The following is an 11256-nucleotide window of genomic DNA, read 5'->3' on the forward strand; positions in this document are numbered from 1 at the left end:
TACAAAACCTCTTATGGGAATAACTTGTCACACACACACACACATATACACACATACGCATAAACACACAAAGAGATGCTTTTTTTTCTTCTTCTTCTTCTTCTTCTTTTGCTCCATGGTGAAGAAAAGTGAATGGATGTAACAGGAAGGAGGAGGACCCAGTGGAGAGGACACACATGCTTTTTGCTTCATCTCCTCCCACTACTCCTTGTCTGCCTTTTTTTTTTTTTTTTTCCGCTTACATTCAGACTTCATGACACACTCTGCGTCTGTGGGGAGAAATAATGTTGTCCCAGTCACGGTGTGTTTTTCCTGCCCACCAGAGCTCAGACACAACACACAGTGCAGGATTTCCAACTCCGTCGTCTCATCATTTTTTCATGAGTTTTGATCAGGATGCAACCACATGACGACAACAACCTGGACCAGCAGATCCATTTACACAAGACCATGTGTCACTATCTGAGGACCGGTTGTTGTTGTTTCTTCTTTTCTTTTTTTTCTCTTTCTGTATTTGTTTAGGTTAGATCACCAAATTAAAACTGTGAGTCATTTATTAACATTAACATTTCTGGTTGCAGGGTGTTGCAATGCTGGGTCATATCTAATAAATAAAACATTGAAGACAAACCTTTTCAAAGCCTGGCTGCTGCATGCCTAATTTCCAGCTGAAATGTTTATTCATTGGCCAAATTAAACATGCATGTTTGGAGATAAATCCCAGAGTCACTATGCTGCACATGCTGCACAGGAGGCCTGACAGACAGTGTTGTGCTTGTGTATGGAGACACCTAGTGGTGTAGGACTTGTCCAGCATTTCATTTGAGCAGTCCTGGAGGATTCAGAGGCCTTTTATTACCTTGACATATATAAACACGTTTTCATCAGTCAGCCAATAGCATCTGAGGATTCATTTGCGAATTATTTTAGTGAGAATTTATTGGCCAAAAAAACACAAACACAGTGGGGTTACATTGAATGAACTGTGAACATATATTTTCAATGTGTGCATACCTATTGAAATAAATGCTTTGAGTGATTTAAGCCTGAATTGTGACTGATATAAATGATTTAATTAGGCTACACATGAATCACAATCAACTTTGTTATAGCCTACTAAAGTTTATTTCCTTTGAATGATTTGACAGTTACCTCAACCTGGTTTCTCCAATAGCCTTCACTCACCTTCAAGTTTTAAAGCAACAAGCACACTAACCTTTTCAAATGAGAACAAATAGGCTATTTTATTTTCTTTCTTTCTTTTTTTTTTTTTTACAGGGGCCCGCAGGCTTCTCTCTTGAAATAATAAGTTTTTATGCAGAACATGTCATTTACGAGCTGAATTAAAAAAAAATATGACGATGATGAGTAGGCTCCTTGCTTATTTCATCAGCAGGACGCCACGCCTTGGGTCAGTATGTTTACCCAACCTAAAAGTGCCTGAGAGGCAGCAGGCCTCACAAAAGCCCCATTCACCAGTAACAGGAACCCAAATCAACGCTGCCACGTCAAAACGCTTGAGCATACAGCACTGGGGCAACTGTGTCTTGCTCTGTTTTGACCGAGAGGACAGTGTGAAATTGCCCTCCACCACTGTGCAGGACAGACAGAGAGACAGGGGACAGACATTAATGCTTAAACTTGGCCGTTGCAGGTGTGAAGTGAACTATTATAATGTAATTGGTGGGTGTGTCAATAGGCTGCAATAAATTCCTGGAGTGACTTTTGTACCGCAGGCTATTTCACTTCCTTTTTGACGAACCGACACAGATCAGCTCTGATAAGTTTTTTTGACCTGTGGGGTGGGGGGCTGCAGAGCGAGGGGGCGTCCATGGGAGCAGTGGCTCAGGGGAGAGCAGCAGCAAGCACAGCTCAGCGAGCAGACCACCGGCGCTCCGCCTTGTCCCTGCGGGAGAAATGTCTCATCCTTGTCTACAGAAGGAACTGCTCTGTGTTCGCGGCCGCTCTGGGGTTTTTCGTGTTGCTGGAGGTCTGCCTGCTCTTCCTCCCGGACCCCTTCGCCCCGGACCCCTTCCCCTCTGAGGACACCGGACCCGTGACGCTGCTCGTCTGGACGCATCCGTTCGGCCGGTACCGAGAGCTTCCTGACTGCTCGGTGCTCTACAACATCGACGGGTGCACGGTCACCGACGACAAGCAGACGTACTACTACGAGGCCGACGCTGTGATTTTCCACCACCGGGAGGTCGCCACCGGAGCTGCGTTTCTGCCCCCGGACCCGAGGCCAAGCGCGCAGAAGTGGATCTGGATGAACTACGAGTCCCCCACGCACTCCCCCAGACTGTGGCTGTTTGACGGGGTGTTCAACCTCACGCTGAGCTACCGGACTGATTCTGATATTTTCCTGCCGTACGGGTATCTAGTCCCTCGTGCGCACACAGACAGCCCTGTTCACAGCCGGTATGCGCGCCCAATCCACACGCCCTCGCGCGCACACCTCCCCAGGCCCCGCCTCGTGTCCTGGGTCATCAGCAACTGGTCGACGTCCCACGCACGCGTGGCCTTCTACCACCGGCTGCGGCGGTACGTCCAGGTGGATGTGTTCGGGCGCGCGGGCCGGCCGGTACCGAGGGACGGCCGCGAGGGCAGCGTGGTGCGGCTCGTGCGGCGCTACCAGTTCTACCTGTCTCTGGAGAACTCGCAGCACACCGACTACATCACGGAGAAGCTGTGGCACGCCGTGCTGGCCGGGGCCATCCCGGTGGTCCTGGGCCCGTCCAGGAAGAACTATGAGCGCGTGCTGCCCCCCGAGGCGTTCATCCACGTGGACGACTTCCCCTCAGTCCGAGAGCTCGCGCGCTACCTGCTGAAGCTGTGGCGCGACCCGGCCCGGCTGAGGCGGCACCTGGACTGGAGGGGGAAGTACAGCGTGCGTCAGCCCGTCTTCTGGGCTGAGCACTACTGCGCGGCCTGCAGGGCGGTGCGGAGGAGCAGGCACAGGACTGATGTTGTTAACAACCTGGCGCGCTGGTTTCGGTCCTGAAGGAAGCAGCTGCTCCAGGCTGAACTACCTCTACAGTGAGAGAGGAACAGACAACAGCTGCTTTTCTCTTCAAGGAAGTCTTCAAGGAACTGATCATCCTTAGCAGGACTGTTAGAGAGATTGTTAAATTAAATTATGACTTGAATAAAAAAAAGTGTGAGATGTCTTATCATTTCTTCCTGTCTAAACTCTGAGACTATAGCCACATCTGCATTCAGAGTTTCTACAAATTATAGGCTACTATTTGCTACTTGTGACTATGGATTTGGGCCTCTAGTGCTTTTGTTTTATTGCATAGGCTTTAGGTTTGTTTTGGCGCCATTAACCCAAAAAGAAAAATCATAAATTTGCCTTGACTTGCTCCAGATGATTGATTGCTAGATGAACTAAATACATATTACTGAACAACAATGAGGGGGACAAAGATGTAGCCTAAATGATTGGTTGATCGATCTAACTTAGTCTGACATAATGTTGTGAATTGATGTGTCTTTATCACATTGTTTTCAAAAAGCGTTCCTTGAATTTCCATAGATAGTTGAAACATGCAAATAAAGAATAAAGTGTGTGTGTGTGTGTGTGTGTGTGTGTGTGTGTGTGTGTGTGTGTGTGTGTGTGTGTGTGTGTGTGCGTGTGTGTGTGTGTGTGTGTGTGAGAGAGAGAGAGAGAGATTCAGGGAGGCACATAGACCTACCTAGTCTGGTATCACTCACAAGCCATTAAAGAAGTTCATAGCAAGGACATGCAGAGTTATGGACCCAAAATTGACACCTCTTACTCTTCCCACCATCAAACTATCAAACTGATGGGAAACAGAGACAGAGGTCCTGCTTTCACAAACAGAGAAGCTTTTAGTGCGTCATGGAGACATACAGCCGGACTGTGGGTCAAATGCTCAGCTCCAGAGAATGGACACAGGGCAAATTTGTTAAAACCCAAATCTCCATTGTGTACCAATACTGTCTATTGATATGTGATTCTAACACCAAACCCAAAAGACCCTGACTGTCATGAAGGTGTGAATCCTGCACTCTCTGTCTCAAGCATGTGAAGTTCACACAAACACGAACGGTGGTTTCCCTCTCCCCCTCCGTTCCTCCGAAGATAACGGAGTCATAAATTACAAACCACATTCCAGTTTATGTCTCCAGAAAAATATCTGAGGAATAATACAAAATTAAACTTCAACTAAACATAACCAGCAGCTCAGTGTGACCCATGTGGTGTTACAGGAGGACCTCAGATCTCCGTCCTATGGCTAAACTGACACATATAGATAATTCATTTAGATGAATGACCATACTGTTAATTGTAGTGTAATCCACATATACCATTTATTATGTTGTTAGACAAATGTTCAAGGATTATAGCCTATGTAAATTAAACGATACAAAAGTTATGTGCTCCTTTAGCTGAAACAAAGGAAGAGATGAGTAAGGGATTAGAAAACTGTTCACAAGTTTTTGTTTTATTTGTTAGGATCCCCATTAGCTGCGCTCTAGAACGCCGCTAGTCTTCCTTTCCTAGGGTGGCAAGTGGCTTTTTGCCATCAGATTTTTTGGTTTTGGTATTCTTGTAATTAATTTACCACTATTTTGTTTTGTCTGCATTCCTTTGTTGATTGTTCTTTGTTTAGCCATGATCTCAGAGTAACTTTTACTTTGCCTCTATGCAACAGAAGCACCTCGGAGTGGTATTGTAGCTTTTTAATTGTTATCACTTTGGTCATTTGACCAACACCAGTCTCCTTTTAAGTCATCTAGCAAGAGTTTGGTGTCTTAGATTTTATTTTGCATCAACTTGCAAGAGATGTAGACCTACAGAGAAACCTAAGAAATCAGTTCTCAAGACAAAAGATCAACTTACATATCTGAAACTGTTAAGATTTCAAGATTAACATTGTGCTCATGACTGGCTTGATGACAAAATATAACATTTCATCATCAAGACCTAATATTATTACTTGTATGTGCATATTGCAAATAGGTGCAACATATTCTCTCTCACATTCACTTTATTATCATTTTCATCTTGGTGGTTATTATTAGACATGGTATTTACTCTGTCTTTATTTAAACTCAGTTGCTGCACTGTTCCATTGTATGGAGAAGACGTGGGCCCTGATATTAGCAGATTGAATTTATAAATTAAAAATGTATCACTTTTCAAATGTTGGTGCCACTCTATAAACACTATTAGCACTTAATCATGATAATCGGAGGATCCATGGATCTGATTCACTATTAATGTCATACATGGCCGACAGTCTCAGCACCCTGAGCCCTCGCCTTGTGTCTGTTCATCACTGACTGCTTGATTGCAACACTCTTCCCACTCAGGGGTCTAACTGTGTCTGTGTCTTTATAGTTCATATACCTCTGGCGCGACTTGTTATAGAGCAGCTGTACTAACACACACACACACACACACACACACACACACACACACACATCCTCTACTGTAAACCCCAATCCATCTGTTACATAACATTTTATTGTAGGCTGCAGTCCACACACATTTGCAGGTTTGCAATAATGCAATAAAAAATGTAAATAAAATAGACATAAAAGTTAATGAGACTGCATGGGGCCACATAACACCACATGGATTGTGCACTTGAGAGATAAGAGTTGAATGAACTAAAGGAATGGTTGAAAAAATATGCACATGACAAGTACAATCACTTTCTTTGATGGAAATTAATGAAATGAATGATTTCTGTTCACCTCACAGGATTTTGTAATTTCATTAATTTTTAGTACACAATTTCTGAAAAATGTGGGATTGCCTGCAGGCTATTAACAGCAAACTGGACAAACCAGATGTTGATAGTTCCATAACTGGTTTCCAAATAATATGGGCAGAAAGGACAAAGGAGAGTAATATGAGGAAAGAAGGCAAGCCCAGGACATGTAACAATCAAGTATCAGCCCTGTACTACTACTACTTGCTTGTATCACTCATTCATCAGTGATTAGTTTCTTTGGTGTCTTGTTACCTCGCCATCCCACAGAAAGTGACGAAGGAAATACCCAGACATTAATGTATACAATTTCATTTACATTATTGAGTTCATCAAGTCTCTTACAGGCTTACAGCATATACCATCATGTATACTATAAATCTATATTTTTTGAAATATAGGGAACAAACAAAGGAGCTGAACAGGAAGTTTTCGTGTTCAGCAGCGGAAAGAACCACATCACTTTACAACTAACCTGCCTTTATACAGCTACTAGGTGATCAGAGATATTTGAGCCATCTGCAATTGTTACATTAAATACGTCAGTAACATTCAGATCTCTACTACTCTGAATCTCCAAACTAGCACGGCCTACAGCAAAGTGTCAGACTTATTATATCCTGTATACATGAAGTTTAGTTCTTGTGAGAGATCCGGTGCTGACTTGATTGGGAAGAGGACACTGATTCATAGTGTTTTGTCGACTACTTTCAGTGGAGAGAAGCTAAAGCAGCTGGAAATGCAGGATGATGTAATAAACTAATTAGCATATCTTTTCATAGATTCCCAGTCAGATGTGGCTCATGTGTCACAGTTTCTGCTGTACTCATAACTTTTCAAACTTTTGTGAGCAAGCTGTTTCCAATTAGCTCAAGACAAGCGAATTGGAAGATAGTCTTTGTTAACACTGCTGTGTTCACACTGCTATGCTCATTTTTCTCATGTTTTCACTATATTGTTGTGGCTTGAGCTGTTGGCGATAAGGCAGAAGAAACCTGAAAATGAGAGAGGGAATGAGGAGGTGAACGTTTGTGCTTCAGGAGTCATTTGATACGACGCAGAAGCTGTGATGTGGATCTTTTAAATTTACACCTCTGTGTCAGTGCCCAGACCCCGAATTAACACCCCACACTGTTAAATGAGACATTTCCTGCAGGCACAGTGACAGCGAATAATATTGCTTCCCGTAATGAGTTGATGCCTCAGCAGCTGTTGAAAGCACTGACGTCTATCAGCAATAATGCTTTCAGACGGCCGGCACTGACACACTCTTCATCCCTGTCACAATCCCATTCATGAACAATGCAAAATTATTCATATATCTAGTTACTGTGAGAAAGATCATGTCCAATCTTCATGCTTCCAAATATAGATCCACGAAACGCTGTGTGCTCATCTCCTTCAAGCTTGTCTGACATGTCCTCATTCAGTATCCTGTATATGTTTAGAGAGGCATGCAGCACCACGGCATGGCCTCTACTGTTTGGACAGAACCGGTGCTGCTCAGTTGACTTGAGTATTCAAGGGAAAGAACACTCCTCCTCTTCATCTGATGTCAAATAGGACTGCAACATGATCCACACAGTGGTAAGAGGCTGTTCAGCATTTGCATCAGTGCATGCACTAACTTACAAATGGTTTTCGTAACAACTTTACAGTAATTGTATTTTTTTTTTCAATGTCAATGCACTTCATAGTCAGTTACACAGTTGTGTTGGAGAGATATCAGGAATGTATGTTTATGAAGAAAAACTATACATGCTTATGTGTGATGTCTCACTCATCCATCTCCTGCACTAATGATCATCAGTGTGTGAATGTGTGTGTGTGAATGGGTGAATGACACTGTAAAGCGCTTTGGGTATTGTTTCAGGTATAGTAAAGCGCTATATAAAACACAGACCATTTACCATTTACCATTGTCTCACCACAGGCCTATATTATAAGTAGTGTTGCTGTGTTTAATCAGAGTAAACAACTATTATTGGCTGTTTATTGGTTTGTCTTCCCTATATTACAGGATTTGAGCAGGCTTGTCATCTGTCACAGTATCCGGTTTGTTTGAGCAGATCCTGGAGATCAAGGAGGTGACAGGAGAGATGCTGGAGTGAAACTGTGTGTGCTGTTATACTCTATGTGCTCATGACTGACTATCTCTCCATATGGAGCTGTACTGCCTCCTCTGGTGACTTGTGTAACTGTTCATACAGCTTGCAGGCTTTCACACAACTGGGACACGGCGGGTCATATGGCAACCAGTAAGCACATGTATTCCTAAAATTCATTATGTTTCACAGACAGTTTTGTGTGAATGGTATAAGTTTACATCATACAGTGTGACACATGATGTGTTTGATGGTAGGTCACCTTAGTGTTGGTCATGACGATGACATGATGAGATGATGAAGGAGTGTTCAGCACTGAAGTTTAGTCTGTACAGGGTTTCTGTTTCTCTTACATATTTTTAGAAATTGTATTCAGTCTATTTTCTGTTCAGCAATATCAAATCAATTGATTGTTCATTGTGTACAGCTGAAATACAGAGAAAATGTAAACAAAAACTATGAATATAATATCTACTGTCAGTGGGCTGCTACTGTTATTTTCATTTTGGATTCAACTTGGTTTGTGTTATCGTTTTAAGTGAACCCGATCAATTATTCATGCTTAGCCTCAGTCAAGGCTTTTAAGATTTAAACTCACAGTCGAGGTTGTGTTTATTGTGTCCTGAAGCAAAAGTTTATCTTGAATTGAAGGCATCATTGCAATAAAAAACAGATGTCACAAAAGGTGCTCAGTCTGCTTTGTAATGTCTATGATTTTACTTTTACTTCTGTATCGAGCATCAAAATGTAATTTAGCCTTAGTCAAAAAAAAGAAAAGAAAAGAAATGCTGGGAATTACACATAAAGTATCATCTGAACCTGAGTCAGTGCGGTGTGCATTATATCTGCTCACATGAACAGCTCTCACTAGTTGATTTACCTGTGTTTTGATCTTTGGCCCAGAAGGAACAGGAGTCCTCACAGAGGAGGAGGGAGTGTGTGATCTTCACAGTCTGCACAAACACAGCACACACCACTCTGTGGCTTGTGTCTCATGAGAATTCATCATTCAGATAATGATGAATCAGTGTCGTACAGTACAAAAAACTAAATCATTAACAACGTTTCAGCATGCAGATAATGCAGACCACGGTCTGTGAAATACAGACCGCAGTTCATTTAAAGTCAAAGAGATAGAAGCAGTAATTCTTCTTTTCTTCTCCTCTCCTGCAGGATGAAATATCACCTCGTGTCACAGGCCGACAAGTTTACAGAGGCTGAGGTGAGTTGTTGCTTGGCAACAAGGTGAAATATTGGATGTATCAATATGAGATAGTGATTCAAAGGTACCAGTCGTGGCGATACTGTTGAACAAGTTGAAGGTGAGCGTTGATGAATACCCAGAATCTGAGGCAATTTAATTTGATTTAAACCCTTTAACTACCAAATACAGCTTATTACAAAGATCCTTCTCAGCTCCCTTCCAGACCCCCTCTTCAGTAACAGTGCCATTCATAACCTACATGGCCCCTGGCTAGAGACACAGTAATCTCATTTGTACAGCAACAGATGTTTCTCTTAAAAACATCCGCTGACTGGGGAGTGAAAAGTCTGTCTCTCATTCTCTCAAGGGATCAAAGAGACCAGTCTAATCGCTATGAAATCTGTCACATTTGTACTGGTTTGAGGAGACATATTGACTTACAGTAGGCTTACTACGTTGTGAAACGTAAACACTCTCCTCTCTCCGCCCCTCCCTCGTAGCCGACACATATTTTATGAGGAATCTTTCATGTTGTGTACATCAAAAGGCCGCGCAGAGGGGGGGCAGAGAGGAGAAAATGCATATGAAACAACAAAAACCCCCTAGACAAATAAACAGCGCTGCGTTCCCATGGCAGCGCGGTGCAGTAATCTGACGGCTGGTTTCCCATGGCTGTGTCTCACTGCCCCATAGACCTCCACTCTGTCTCACTGATGGCTCCTGTGATTGCAATCATCCATCTTACTGTCAAAGGCAAAAAAGGGCAAGAAAGGGGAAATCAGACACACCATCTCTCTCTTGCTCCCTTGTGTCCAGAAAACAAGCCACCCCACTGTGAGCAGAGCCAACACATGGACCACAGGCCCTCTGCAGAGGCTCTGTGTGTATGTGTGTGTGTGATTTGAATGTGTGTGCCCATGCTTGTATGATCTACAGAGAGAACATGTGTGGGTGTGCATCTTTGGTTGTCTGTGTCTGTCCATTATACTGCATGATCAGTCACTGGAGTGTACACGGGGGAGCCGTGGACATGTCTGATCTTGCAGCTGATCAAAAGCTCCAGAGACTTGTTCCCTTGTGGCCGTGCAAACGGGCCTCATATCAACATGTCTCTGTTCAGTAGACAGGAAAAACAAGAAGGGAGAGACAGACAGGGGAGGAGGAGAGCAGGAACATGAGGAAAAAGACAGAAACAGGCAGGCATAGCACAGATGAAAGGATGCATAAAGGGGCCAGAGTGGAATATATGACAATGATACATAACCGCACTTATCTCCCTGCTCAGATAAGATAATTGAATGGCAAAAGCCAGATCTGTTTTTGTCTGTAGATGCAGAATCGTACGTGATCCCTCTATACAAGTCTGACAGCTCTCTTGTCAGAGAAGGGCTGGATTGAAAAAAGGAAAAAGTGTGATATATCCATCACCTGTTTGCCTAGATCAGATGTTTACAGCCTGCACTGCCAGTAACCTCATGATCACACAGAGAGGACAAAGAGCAGTATTGAAAGGAGGACGGGAAGAAACAGAAGGATAAAAAAAGAGAGGAGGAAGAAGACAAGGAGGAGGAGACGCTGCAGTGGAGCTTCTGCCTGTAAATAGTCTCATCATGCTGTGAAGTTGTGGTGTACAGGATGTGTGAATGTAATTACGTACAATTAAGCGGTGACTATGAAATGAATCTCTTTGTTGTTGTGACTTTAATCTTGCTTCAACAATCAACACAGATAAATATCTGCTGAGTACAACGGTTCTTCAGTTGAACAACACAGCACACCTGAACACTTAACTATAAAAGATAATGAAACGCACACAGAGACACAACAAAAAAAACAAAAAAACAGTTGGATTGAAAAGGTAGGCCTACATCAATGTAGGCTGTCTATAACATGAGAGAACCTGTCAGAGACTGAACAACACAAGTTCACTTATTCAGTTTGTTTCTCAAGAAATAGATGAAAAAAAGTCAGTGTTGCCTTTATGTGCGTTCAATTTGAGGCTATTTAACGCTAATGCTTAGCACAAAGACTGGAAACTAGCCTGGCTGGCTCTGCACAAAGGTTCTCCAATTAACATACTTGTTTGTTTTAATTAAATTAATTGTTTTAATTTTATGTCAGTTATACTAAACTAAGCTATCACCTAATAGCTGCCAGCTAAGTATCCTAAAATGTGTTAACCCACACACCGGTAACAGAG

General features: G+C 42.9%; 1 protein-coding gene across 1 annotated transcript; it reads left to right on the plus strand.

Annotated features, from left to right (window-relative positions):
- The first annotated feature begins 1494 nt into the window (after positions 1 to 1494).
- LOC146976526 (alpha-(1,3)-fucosyltransferase 4-like) lies at positions 1495 to 3075 on the plus strand. The gene has a single exon (XM_085794526.1). The coding sequence runs from the start codon at positions 1832 to 1834 to the stop codon at positions 3002 to 3004; it is 1173 nt and encodes a 390-aa protein (XP_085650652.1). The 5' UTR covers positions 1495 to 1831; the 3' UTR covers positions 3005 to 3075.
- The last annotated feature ends 8181 nt before the right edge of the window (positions 3076 to 11256 follow it).

Source organism: Trachurus japonicus, chromosome 13 (genome assembly GCF_045865225.1).
Source record: "Trachurus japonicus isolate A0001 chromosome 13, Traja_1.0".
NCBI classification, from domain to species: Eukaryota; Metazoa; Chordata; class Actinopteri; order Carangiformes; family Carangidae; genus Trachurus; species Trachurus japonicus.